The sequence below is a fragment of the Heterodontus francisci genome, chromosome 44 (genome assembly GCF_036365525.1).
Source record: "Heterodontus francisci isolate sHetFra1 chromosome 44, sHetFra1.hap1, whole genome shotgun sequence".
Taxonomy (NCBI): domain Eukaryota; kingdom Metazoa; phylum Chordata; class Chondrichthyes; order Heterodontiformes; family Heterodontidae; genus Heterodontus; species Heterodontus francisci.
The window spans coordinates 21334777-21348843 of NC_090414.1; the positions used below are offsets into that span (position 1 = coordinate 21334777).

The following is a 14067-nucleotide window of genomic DNA, read 5'->3' on the forward strand; positions in this document are numbered from 1 at the left end:
TCGCCAAGTGACTTTGAAAATAGCCACCGACTGTGTAACTGTTTGCACACATCCTAAATTCCAATGTTAGCACCACATCATATCATTCACTCATCTGGATTAGAAGGTTGTGGTTCAGCCCCACTCCAGCACCTGTGGCATAATCCAGGCAGATATTGCCGGTGCAGTGCCCAGGGAGTGCCGCACTGCCGGAGGGACGGTGCCCAGGGAATGCCGCACTGCCGGAGGGTCGGTGCCCAGGGAATGCCGCACTGCCGGAGGGTCGGTGCCCAGGGAACGCCGCACTGCCGGAGGGTCGGTGCCCAGGGAACGCCGCACTGCCGGAGGGTCGGTGCCCAGGGAACGCCGCACTGCCGGAGGGTCGGTGCCCAGGGAACGCCGCACTGCCGGATGCAGTGAGACGTTAAACCCATCTGCTCTCCCAGGTGGGTGTAAAAGATCCTCTAGCTACTATCTAGTAGCAGAGCAGGGGTGGGGGGGAGTTCTCCCTGGGCCAACATTCTGCCCTCAACCAAATTTCACCTCCACCCCCCACCCCCAAAAAAAAAAAAGCTGGGCATTTATTATGTTGCTGTTTGTGGGATCTTGCTGTGTCTGAACTACAGGACAGCTATGTCGAAGACTCCACGATGGGAACAGAGCTGTGGTCAGCGACTCTCACCGGGGCACACATTCTGCAGTCATTGGCTGTTCTTCGGCTGGCTCAGACCTAAAGTGGCCCTCTTCCTCTAAGTGTTCGCCGAAACTGGCTATTCGACCACGTGGGGCATCGCCCCCGCCCCCCCCCCACCCCACAATGCCCAATCCTGCCTTCGGGCCAACAGCAGGGGGGTTGCTGGGAATGAAGCCGGGCACTTGGGGCTGCTACTTGATTGCCTGGGGAAGGTGCTGGCTGGGATAACCCTGGAAACCTGTTATAGGGTTAAGGATTCAGAGTTGCCGGGTGTTTCCTCGAGGCTGCCAGCCAGCTCCTGCTCACCCGGTCCAGTAACTCGTCACCCTCTTCCTCGTGACGCAACTTACAGCCCAACAACATCCTTCCCACAATGCAGCTGCAGACTAGCCAATAATATTATGCTGCATTGCCTGTTCTGTCTCAGCTTCCTGTTATTTTACACAACTGTTTAGAAAAACAGGCACAGGCACAGACGGACACGCAGCCAGACACAAACATGCTCCATTATACTGGTGAACATGGGGCCCAGGTGCTGAACTGTAGCTGAGAAACTGGGATTGTGTGTTACCGACAGTAGCGTGACAGCAGTGTTCCCGACTAGCTGCGAGCAGGATTCCTATACCATTGGGATCTGGGAATACTGGGATCAGGAGTTCTTTAGAAATGCGAGTTATTGGAACAGGAGGAGGACATTCGGCCCTTTCGAGCCTGTTCCTCCATTCAATGAGATCATGGCAGATCTGTGATCGGTGACCTAACTCCAGAATTCCTGCCTTTGCCCGATTTCCCCAAATACCTTCGGTTAACAACAATCTATCAGATTTAACATTAACAATTGATCCAGCATCCGATTGCCGTTTGTGGAAGAGAGTTCCAAACTTCTCCCACCCTTTGTGTGTGGAAGTGTTTCCTCATTTCACTCCTGAAAGGTCTGGCTCTAATTTTTAGACTTTGCCCCATAGTCCTCAACTCCCCAAGCAGCGGAGATCGTTTCTCTCTATCGACCCGATCAGTTCCCCTTAATATCTTGAAAACTTTGATCAAATCACCTCTTAACCTACTAATTTCCAGGGAACAGAACCCTAGTACCCCCTTGTATTCTAGTCCCCCCTTGCATTCTAGTCCCCTGGATTTAAAGGCCAGAATTCCATTAGCCTTTTTGATTATTTTCAGTACCCGTTAAAGGAAGATCTGGACCAGAGTTCTGATGGTATCTCAGTCCCTTCTGAGACGACCCTCTGAGAGGGTCGATTCAAACTGGGATCTGTTTCACTGCAGTGTGGCACTGGCTGAAAGCCCCTGTTGCCCGAGAGGCGGGCCAGTGCCAGTCTCGGACCAGTGGCTATCGCACCCTCGCCCGGGAGTCCCCCCCCCCCCCCCCCCGAATTCCACACAGGTCGACGCTGTCCCCGGCGGGGAATCATTCTCCCGTCAGAGAGGAAGGGGACCCCAAGGGGCCTCATTCGTTCGGTGGAAGCCCAGCCGGACATCTGACTGTGTGGGGGGCCAACTTCACACCTCAACTCGATGCTATCACCACCTGACCAACATCAACCTGCTTCCCCCACATTAAGATCAGCTTAACACAGCACAGACCGTTTAAACCTGGGCTGTCCCCGACACGTCAGCCTCAGGGACTCCCTGGATTAACCCTCTGGAACTACAGTTTCAATGGAGAACTCCCACTACTCGTGCCAATTCTGGGATCGTCCTGCCTCCATGGTACTCTCTTATGCCCCGGCATTGCCATACCCTGCAACATAATAGGGTGGGGGTGGGAGGGGATGGGGAGGGAAAAGAGAGAGAGAAATGCACAGCAAGAGAAAGAGAGGAACAAGAGGGGGAGGGTGTGAGGGAGAAAAACAGAGTGAGACAGAAGAGAGAGACAACCAAAACAATTCAGAGAGAGACACACAGAGAATTAGAGAATGAGAGAGAGACTGAGAATATGAGAGAGAGAGAGAGCGATGGCGAATGAGAGAGACAGCAAGAGAGAGAGACGGCGAATGAGAGAGAGAGATAGAGAGTCGGAGAATGAGTGAGAGATAGAGAGAGAGGGAGAATGAGAGAGAGAGATAGTTGACGCCTGCAGCTCACGTGATGGATGCAGGTCACCAAGTACAGGAGAAACATAGAAAACAGGAGCAGGAGTAGGCCATTCGGCCCTTTTATGGCCATTTTTGTTCTGCCACTTGCCACACACACGCACAACTTGCAGCTGCTGGTTTCTGGTCATTTATCTCATTGCAGCTTGTGGGATCTTGCTCTGCAACAATTAGCCCTGCATCCTACGTCACAACAGTGACACGGCTTCACACTTCCTTCACTGGCGGCACAGCGCTTTGGGATGTCCTGCGGTTCGGAAAGACACGAGTCTCTCTCCCCGCTTCTGCGCATACGTTTTAAAACAATATTAAATACTAAAAACGATAAAATAAGGAAGCTGGCTTTCCCACGAGGCCTGCTGTGCCAGGCCTCACCTCCATCCAGCCAAACAGGCCATTCGGTCAACTGGTGCTGCTGGTGTTTCTGCCCCACACGAGCCTCCTCCCACGCCCCCCTCTCCATCTCACCCTTCTATTCCTCTCTCCCTCATGTGTTTATCCAGCTTCCCACTTAAATGCATCGATACTATTCACCTCAACCACTCCCTGTGGTAGCGAGTTCCACATTCTCCCCACTCTCTGGGGACAGAAGTTTCTCCTGAATTCCCCACTGGATTTATTAGTGACTGTTTTATATTGATGGCCCCGAGTTCTGGTCTCCCCCGTAAGTGGAAACATCTCTGACACTGACCCGGTCAAATCCCTTCACGATCTTAAAGACCCCTATTTGGTCACTCCGCAGTCTTCTCTTTTCTAGAGAAAAGAGCCCCAGACTGTTCAATTCTTTCCTGATGGCTATAACTTCCCAGTCCTGGTATCATCCTTGTGCAGGAAAAGATTTACCTTTTCCACTGCCTCGATATCCTTTTCATAATATGGTTACCAGAACCACACGCAGTGCCCCTAGTGTGGTTTTATACAAGCCTAATCTCCAGAACACTGCTCCGAGTAGGAAAATGATAGGGGCGTTAAAATAACTTTGTTTTCCCCCTCAAAAATGCTGTTTCAATGACAGACAAGAATAACGCACAGTACGTTCACTTTCTGATTGGTTGGGAAGGCGGGGCACCGCAAGGATGGACGCGTCAGGCAACCAATGTCGGGCGGGTGAAGGCGCAGAACAGTCGGAGGTGAGAGGCCGTGGGGTGAACCTCCGGGGTTACGTCTGGCAAACCCCCGAATCTGGGCAGTGCCCGCTTCCCTACCTCCTGGACTCGGTCAATGGGATTGCACGCCAGGCTGGCCGCAGTTCCCATGGCGATCTACGGGGCCAATCGCAGGTCAGCACTGTTGCCCCTTGACCTGGGTCTCAGTCACCGGGCCAGTCGACAAAGGCACTTGGAGATGTGGAATTGTAACATTACATTCCTCATCGTTCTTTCCCTTCTCCACCGGCAGTCTCCAGCCTCACTGTCTTCTCACCTTTCTCCTCCCTCCCTCTGCTGATCCTATTCAGCTCAGTCCTCCCTGAACGAACATCTTGCTCCTCCCAATCTCCACCGTCCCGTGTTGGAAGTGGGACCACATCGCACAGACTCCTACACATAATCGCTCTTCTCAGTATCAAAGCACTGGGTGATCCTGTGCTCACGAGTGTACACCAAACAGCGAAACGCTGGGTGCAGGAAACTTTCACAGTGTCCATGAAACTGGGAAAAACGTCAAACTCTACATCATGTCATTCCTAACCCCAGCTGTGCCTGGAGAGATTTTAGTATAACTCTGGGGTACAGTACTGGTGGGGACAGCTCTGTCACTGTATAACACTGGGGTACAGTACTGGTGGGGACAGGTCTGTCACTGTATAACACTGGGGTACAGTACTGGTGGGGACTGGTCTGTCACTGTATAACACTGGTGTACAGTACTGGTGGGGAAAGGTCTGTCACTGTATAACACTGGTGTACAGTACCAGTCAGGACAGGTCTGTCACTGTATAGCACTGGGGTACAGTACTGGTGGGGACAGGTCTGTCACTTTAGAACACTGGTGTACAGTACCAGTCAGGACAGGTCTGTCACTGTATAGCACTGGGGTACAGTACTGGTGGGGACAGGTCTGTCACTGTATAACACTGGGGTACAGTACTGGTGGGGACAGGTCTGTCACTGTATAACACTGGGGTACAGTACTGGTGGGGACAGGTCTGTCACTGTATAACACTGGGGTACAGTACTGGTGGGGACAGGTCTGTCACTAACACTGGGGTACAGTACCGGTGGGGACAGGTCTGTCACTGTATAGCACTGGGGCACAGTACCGGTGGGGACAGGTCTGTCACTGTATAGCACTGGGGTACAGTACTGGTGAGGATAGGTCTATCACTAACACTGGGGTACAGTACCGGTGGGGACAGGTCTGTCACTGTATAACACTGGGGTACAGTACTGGTGGGGACAGGTCTGTCGCTGTATAACACTGGGGTACAGTACTGGTGGGGACAGGTCTGTCTCTGTATAACACTGGGGTACAGTACTGGTGGGGACAGGTCTGTCTCTGTATAACACTGGGGTACAGTACTGGTGGGGACAGGTCTGTCACTGTATAACACTGGGGTACAGTACTGGTGGGGACAGGTCTGTCACTGTATAACACTGGGGTACAGTACTGGTGGGGACAGGTCTGTCACTGTATAACACTGGGGTACAGTACTGGTGGGGACAGGTCTGTCACTGTATAACACTGGGGTACAGTACTGATAGGGACAGGTCTGTCACTGTATGACACTGGGGTACAGTACTGATGGGGACAGGTCTGTCACTGTACAACACTGGGGTACAGTACTAGTGGGGACAGGTCTGTCACTGTATAACACTGGGGTACAGTACTGGTGGGGACAGGTCTGTCACTGTATAACACTGGGGTACAGTACTAGTGGGGACAGGTCTGTCACTATATGACACTGGGGTACAGTACTAGTGGGGACAGGTCTGTCACTGTATAACACTGGGGTACAGTACTGGTGGGGACAGGTCTGTCACTGTATAACACTGGGGTACAGTACTGATGGGTACAGGTCTGTCACAATATGACACTGGGGTACAGTACTGATGGGTACAAGTCTGCCACTGTATAACACTGGGGTACAGTACTGGTGGGGACAGGTCTGTCACTATATGACACTGGGGTACAGTACTGATGGGTACAAGTCTGCCACTGTATAACTCTGCGGTCCAGTATTGGTGGGTACAGGTCTGTCACTGTATAACATTGGGGTACAGTACTGGTGGATAAAAAATACCATGATACATGCGTAAGGCCAATGTTTACTGGGAGACTATTCAACTGCAGGAGGCATCGTGCACTGCCAGTCCCATTCTCACCCAATATTCCACCGGTGGAATTAGTGAGCCAGGCAATGCTGTGGGCAGTTGCAGCCCTACGTCTCCCAGACACCAGCAGCAATGGGGATGGTGAACAGTCCCTGGTGAACTTTGTTGCTCAGCACCGCACCCCGCCGGGTGGGGGTGGGGGGGGTCACTGACCCACTGAGACCCAGTTAGCAAAGCCGAAGAATATACTCCAAGCCCCTTGGCGTAGTTGTCCCAACCAGATACTAGATCCAACCATTTCCCAAACCATACACCACAGGAGGAGGCTATTCATCCCCTCATGGCTGTGCCAGCTCTTTGAAAGAGATATCCAATTCTTCCCAATCTCTTCAGCACTTTCCCCCACAGCCCTGCAAATTTTTCCTGTTCATCGATTTATCCAATTGCCCTTTTGAAAGTTACTATAGAATCTGCTTCCACCGCCCTTTCAGGCAGCGCGTTCCAGATCACAACAACTCACTGTGTAAAAATATTATCCCTCATGTCACCTCTGGTTCTTTTACCAATTATCTTCAATCTGTGTCCCTCTGGTTACCGACCCTCCCACCACTGGAAACTGCTTCTATCTACTCTTCCTAATTTTGAATGCCTCAAAAATCTCCCCTTAACCTTCTCTGCTCCAAGGAGAACAATCCCAGCTTCTCCCGGTCTCTCCACATTAATGCAAGTCCCTCATCCCTGGTAACATCCTGGTTAATCTCCTCCGCACCCTTCCGAAAGCTGGGGACACAATTCTTCAGCCAAGGCTGAGGTTTTATTGCTGCAACCTCGAAGGTGAGAAGCAGAAGGCTGGCGACCCTTACCGTTGTTTGACTTGAGGTCCCGATGGATGACGGGCACTATGGCGCCATCGTGAAGGTACTTCATCCCCTTGCCAATCTGCACGGCCCAGTTGACCAGGACGTGGGGCGGGATCCTGCGGCCTGCCAGCGCCCGGTTGAGGGGTCCGCCCGACGCGTACTCGATGATGAGGCAGAGGTTGGGCTCCTGCAGGCAGACCCCCAGCAGGGCAATGATATTGGGATGCCTGAGCATGGCAAACAGCCGGGCCTCCTGCTTGACGTTCTGGGCCGTGGCGCTGATGTCCTCGTCGGGGTCCTGCCGGGCCGCCTTCACCGCCACCAGCTGCCCCTTCCAGGTGCCCCTGTAGACCTTGCCAAAGCCGCCGACCCCAATCACCTCCTGCAGGGTCAGCTCCTGGAAGGCCACCTCGCCGGGCAAGGCCAGATCCTCGGCCCGGCCCACTGGCAGCTTGGTGTAACCGGCCGGCTTGAAGGAGACGTAGTTGGAGGGGAGGATGCCCACCTTGTCGTGCAGCTTGCCCGCCCACCAGCCCTCGTCGCCTGAGATGGCCGAGTCCCGGGACAGGATCTCTACCAGGTCCCCCTTACGAAGGGTCAACTCATCCTTGCCGTGGGCCTCGTAGTCAAACAAGGCGGTCCAGATGGGGTTGGTGTAGGCTCCCTCGGCCTCCTCAAGCCCAAGAGGCTTGGAGGATGTCCAGGAGCTCAGGGGAGTCCTGCTGAAAATGTTCTTCCAAGGCTCCATGGGGGAGGAGGAGGAGGGGGGGGGGGGGGGGGGTAGAGAAGTAATAGCGTTTGGTTTCACCTGGGCAGTTCCATCTCTGTCAGACTCTCCCCAGCCTTGAGTACCAAAACTGTTCTGATAAATTATGTTGCTTATTAATTTCTGACCCTCTCTTCCCTTTAAAAACTCTCCCCCTCTCACACCCAGGTACAATGGTCAGGCGTTCATGGGGGGGCTGCTGGAATCAGGAAAGCCATTAAACGCAGTCCAAAGCCACTTTAAAGCTCAGTCGCCAAGTCAGAATCCAAGCGGTCAACTTCCATTCAATGAGAGAAAACTTTTTTGTATGTGTTTGTTTGTTCTTCCTCTTCCCTCCCTCTCTTTTCAAACTTTCCCGCAAAAAATAAAATAAAACTCACATTAAATAAATAAGTTAAGTGAAACTCGACTTGAGAGAACTCCCAAAACAACAAAAAAGTTTGGTTGGTTGGTTGTGGGGGGGGGGGGGGGGGAAAGTTTTGTTCCCAAGTAAAAACTTTTTTTTTGCCTGTTTCCGATGCCGGTTTCTCTCGTGTCTGCTTAATTTTCTCTTGTAAGTTGCTGTTCAGTTTCTGCTCCCCTTGTAGATTGCTGGTTACTTCCCTGTTAAGTTTCAGCTCAATTTCTCTTGTAAGTTGCCAGCCGACTTCTTTTTCTCCTTGTAAAAGTTTTGCTTGTTTTTTTTGTTGTTGTTGTTTCTCTTAAGTTTCGGATCAGTTTTCTCTTCTTAAAGTTCCGCCTCAAATTTCTCCTGTCTTTCTTGTAGGTTTCCTGTCGATTTCGTCCGCCCCTGTTCTGGATTCCTTCCACAAGTTTCACTTCACTCCTGGGAGTTTTTTGGACTGGGATTTCTGTCGCTCCGCCATTAGTGACACTGCACTCTACTGCTGGGGATCTGCACTTTAACCCACCCCATCACATCAGGGTGTGGTTTGACTTTTTTCTCTCTCTCTCTCTGCATGCACACAGGAAAAGGACCAGCTGACACAGGGCGATAATTTCACTCCTGACATGGGAATGACACTCTGGGAAATATCTGTGCCCTGCCTAAAGAGCAACTAGAGAAGCCCGAATTGCTTAGGGCGACAAATAATTTAATGTAAGGGAATTGAAATAGAATGCAAACGAAATTATCGTTATTATTTTTTTTAAAGCATCTTAAAAAAGCCTCAGCTGATGGAGAGAGGTTACAGTGCCAAGGGGAACAGGCTTTGCATACAGTGATTAAGATTAATTCTCCAGTGAGTTTCCTGCTGGTCTGAATTTGCAAACAGCCTCTGCCACCTCCTGGCAGTTTGCGGGATTCTCAAAAGACAGGGTGAAGTTGCATTTGTATAGGACCTGGCACGACCTCAGGGAGTCCCAAAGTGCCTCACAACCAATTAAGTCTTTTTGTTTTAAGTAGAGTTTACTGGGGTAATGTGGGGAGCACAGCAGCCAAGTTGCGCACAGCAAGCTCCCACAAGCAGCAATGTGATAAATGATCAGATAATGTGTTTTCTTTTTCCTGTGGTGTTGGTTGGGGGATAGATACTGGGCCGAGGACATGGGGGGAGGGGGGGTGGACATGGGGGGAGGGGGGGGTGGACATGGGGGGAGGGGGGGGGTGGACATGGGGGGAGGGGGGGGGTGGACATGGGGGGAGGGGGGGGGAGGTAAGAGCCCTCCTGCTCTTCTCCCAATTGTCCAGCAACCTGCCTTGCTCATTCTGTCAGCAGCGGCGATAGCGAACGCAGGCCAGCTATTCGACCACGAAGGGCATCGCCGGCAATCCCATCCTCTCTCACACACACACACACACACACACTCCCCCCAACCGGCGTCAGAACACTGGCTGATCGTTCCCTCCCACCCCTCCATAGCCCAGTTGCAACATCCCTTCCCCACAAACCCAACTCCTGCCCGCCTGAGTTCTGCTAGCTCCGGATTTGAAGTCGAGTGAAGTTATTCTCATTGCCATTTTAAATAGAACCCACCAGGTATTCAACAACCCCCAGCCCAGCCTCTAAATATACACTCAGAAAGCCCCTGGCTAGTTTACGTGGACCAGTTCGAGAGCCGTAGTTGGTGGGGTGACCGTTAGTGAAGAAAATGGCCAACTTACTATTTACAGGGGCGGTTATTATTCCCCCACAATGTGGAGGTTTCTGCTACTGGTATGAGAGGATCTTTCACATCAACAACAGCAGCAGCAGTGAGGAGAAGTTCAACTCAAAATGCTTTCCACATTGATGTATTTCTCCTGAAAGAGCAGACTGAGGAGGAGCTGAAGGGGCTCATCCCACTTGTGGGCAGAGTCCAAAACTGGGCGGGGGGGGGGGGGTCATAAATATTACGATAGCCATCAATAAATCCAGTCGGGAATTCAGGAGAAAACTCCTTTTCCCGGAGAGTGGGGAGAATGTGGAACTCGCTACCACAGGGAGTGGTTGAGGTGAATAGTATCGAATCATTTAAGAGGAAGCTGGATAAACACATGAGGGAGGAAGGATATGCTGATGGGGTGGGAGGAGGCTCATGTGGAGTAGAAACACCAGCACGGAGCAGATGGGCCGAACGGCCTGTTTCTGTGCTGTAAATTCCGTATAATATTTACCTTTATTTTTGTAAAGAAATAATTCACTGATCAAAGAAATGTACAAATGTTCTTCAGCTCATTCAAAACAATGTGTTTTCTCTCCCCTGTTCCTGTGGGTCTACCTACCCCATACGGACTGCAGCGGTTCAAGAAGGCAGCTCACCACCACCTTCTCAAGGGCAATTAGGGATGGACAATAAATGCTGGGCCTAGACAGTGACCCCCACATCCCATGAATGAATTAAAAAATACATGAAAAAAATTGTTGTTAATGCTGTTCTAAGTATGGCACCTTTTTCTCCCTGTTTAATATCTTTCTTTTAATTGTCTATGTGCGTTTTGTTCAAGTGTGCAATTTTTATTTAATTATCCCATTCTTGCCCGCTTTTGCTGATGGTGCCAACTCTCACTTGAGGAGGGTGGGGTCCGAGATCCACAGCCTCTGGGGTGTCAGTGTTCAGCTGCAAGCTGTTTAAACCTGGGTGCAGGGGGGGGGGTGGAATGTGAGGATATGGTGAGAGAATCAGGCCACGTCCAATCCCACACTTGCTGACATCCAGGCACAGGCAGATCCCAGTTGGGGTGAGGAGGTAAGCGGGTATTTGGGTGGTGATGAGGAGGGGGCATTCTAGCTGATTCGCTTCCCCCCCCCACCCCCCAACCACCCACACCTCCTTCGTCCAAGGTACTGAGGCCAACAGTCTGTTTGTATTTACTCTGCCCGGACTTTAATAATAATTTTAAAAACCTCCCTGAATTCGCCCCTTAATCTTTTCTGTTTTAATAAAAACAGCCCTGACTCTCCAGCTCTTAGTTTGAATTTCCACATACTGGGTCGAATCCGAGTGATTCTGTGCTGTACCCTCTCTATTTTCTCCACATCCTTCCTATAGCGCAGAGCTCAAAACTGCATTCAGTCCTCCTCATGAGGTCTTGCTGCATCTCAATTTGAATATTCTTACCGTAAATTCCAGGACTCAGTGATTCTTATGGCCCTGTGCATTTGAGATGCCACCATTGGTGGCCGTGCCTTCAGCTGCCTGGGGGAACTAAGCTCTGGAATTCCCTCCCTAAACCTCTCCGCCTCTCTCTCTCCTCCTTTGAGACTCTCCTTAAAACCTGTCTCTTACACCAGGTTTTTGGGTCACCTGTCCCGAATATCTCCTCATGTGCCCTGGTGTCTGATTTTGTTGATAGCACTCCTGTGGAGCGCCTCGGGATGTTTTACTGCATTAACGGGGCTATATAAATGCAAGTTTGTTGTTGAACCTGAGCCCCAAATCTCTCTGCTCCTCCACATCACCCCGCCTTACCCCACTCAAAGCAGCATGTACCCCCTTGTCTGTGGTGCTTTGTAGAGGCAAAGGCAGCTTTGATAATGGACCAAAAAGGTTTCACACGTTGTTATGTTAAAGGCTCTATATAAAGATACCCCTCAGATACTGAAGCAGCCCCTGTCCATATGCAGCAAGACCTGGACAACATCCAGGCTTGGGCTGATAAGTGGCAAGTAACATTCGCGCCATACCATTCTCAAACAAGAGAGAATCTAACCGTCTCCCCTTGACATTCAACAGCATTACCATCGCTGAATCCCCCACTATCAACATCCTGGGGGCTACCATTGACCAGAAACTGAACTGGAGTAGCCATATAAATACTGTGGCTACAAGAGCAGGACAGAGACTGGGAATTCTGTGGTGAGTAACTCACCTCCTGACTCCCCAAAGCCTGTCCACCATCTACAAGGCACAAGTCAGGCGTGTGATGGAATACTCTCCACTTGCCTGGATGGGTGCAGCTCCAACAACACTCAAGAAGCTCGACACCATCCAGGACAAAGCAGCCCGCTTGATCGGCACCCCATCCACAAACATTCACTCCCTCCACCACCGACACACAGTGGCAGCAGTGTGTAACATCTACAAGATGCACTGCAGCAACTCACCAAGGCTCCTTCGACAGCACCTTCCAAACCCGTGACCTCTACCAACTAGAAGGACAAGGGCAGCAGATGCATGGGAACACCACCACCAGCAAGTTTCCCTCCAAGCCACACACCATCCTGACTTGGAACTATATCACCACCCGCGACCTCTACCAACTAGAAGGACAAGGGCAGCAGATGCATGGGAACACCACCACCAGCAAGTTTCCCTCCAAGCCACACACCATCCTGACTTGGAACTATATCACCGTTCCTTCACTGTCACTGGATCAAAATCCTGGAACTCGCTCCCTAACAGCACTGTGGGTGTACCTACCCCACATGGACTGCAGTGGTTCAAGAAGGCAGCTCATCACCACCTTCTCAAGGGGCAATTAGGGATGGGCAATAAATGCTGCGCCTGGCTAGCGACACCCACACCCCAATGAATTAAAAAGAATAAATGCAAGTTGTTTAAAGTTGTGAATACATTTTCTAATCGTGGATTCACACCAGAAAGCTGCTGTGTCACTCATTTATCTTAAAAATTCAACTGGTTAATTATTATCCATCAGGTAAAGGAATCTGTTAACTCTCTCTGTTCTGATCTACACACAACTCCAGGCCCACACCACCTCTTTAGGTAACACTATATGGTTGACTCGGAGTCTCTCCTGAAAAAAAAAATTACATTTCTAGAGCGCCTTTCACGACCTCAGGACGTCTTAAAGCACCTTGCAGCCAACTGAGTACTTTTTTCAGCACGGTCACTGTGGCAGCCAATTTGCGCACAGCAAGATCCCACACGCAGCAATGTGATAAATGACCCAGATCGCCTGTTTAAGTGATGTTGGTTTAGGAACAAATATTGTTCAGGTCCCCAGGAAGAACTCCCCCCCGCTCTCCTTCCAAATATTGGCCGCGGGATCTTCAACACCCACCTGAGAGGGCAGACGGGGCCTCAGTTTAACGTCTCAACTGACAGTGCAGCACGAGCGTCGGCCTGCACAGTGTGCTCGAGCCTCTGGAGCGGGACTTGAACCCACAACCTTCTGATTCAAGAAGGGGGGAGAGAGCTACCCATTCAGACATGGATGACTGTACGCAGCGGGTGGTAATGACCTGGAACTCGCTGCCCACAAAGGTGGCGGAAGTGGAGAACGATGGATGACTTCAAAAGGAGGTTGGATGGCCACCCGAGAGAAATAGGCTTGCGGGGCTAGGGGGAAAAAAAATCGAGCCGGGGAGTGGGACCGGCTGGATAGCTCCGTGGCGAGCCAACATGGACTCGATGGGCCGAATGGCCTCCTTCTGTGCCGTATACGACTCCATGTAGAGGAAGAGCAAGCCACTATTTCCACAAGTCAGTTAAAGAGTGGTAATGAAGGTGACCACATTTTGAGAACAAATATACACATGTGTGTACGCGCGTGTGGAAAAAAACATGCACGTATGGGTGTGGTAGCATATTGGTGATGTTTTTGTAGTTCAGAGACCAGGTCTGATAATCAGGGAACGTGAGTTCAAATCCCACCATGGTGGAATGTGAACCCCAATCCCATAAAGTGAAGGTCATGACGAACCATTCCATTAACGTCCCTTACATAGAATGTACTGCGCAGACACGGGCCATTCGGTCCAACTGGTCCATGCTAGTGCTTATGCTCCACATGAGCCTCCTCCCACCCCCTCGTCACCTCAACCACTCCCTGTGGTAGCGAGTTCAACCTTCTCCCCACTCTCCGGGGAAAGAGGTTTCTCCTGAATTCCCCATTGGATTTATGAGTCACTGTCTTATATTGTGGTCTCCCCCACAAGTGGAAACATCTTCTCTACGTCTACCCGATCGACCCCCCTTCATCATTTTAAAGACCTCTTCAGAA

The 14067-nt window shown here is 51.1% G+C and overlaps 1 protein-coding gene across 1 annotated transcript in view; it reads right to left on the reverse strand.

Moving 5' to 3' along the window:
• The window catches only part of LOC137356061 (mitogen-activated protein kinase kinase kinase 11-like), a 76866-nt gene extending 68240 nt beyond the window's left edge, over window positions 1-8626 (reverse strand). The window contains 1 exon segment of the mRNA XM_068021819.1: window positions 6917-8626. Within this exon segment, the coding sequence (XP_067877920.1) occupies window positions 6917-7661 (745 nt within the window). The 5' untranslated portion in view covers window positions 7662-8626.
• Window positions 8627-14067: the final 5441 nt, after the last annotated feature.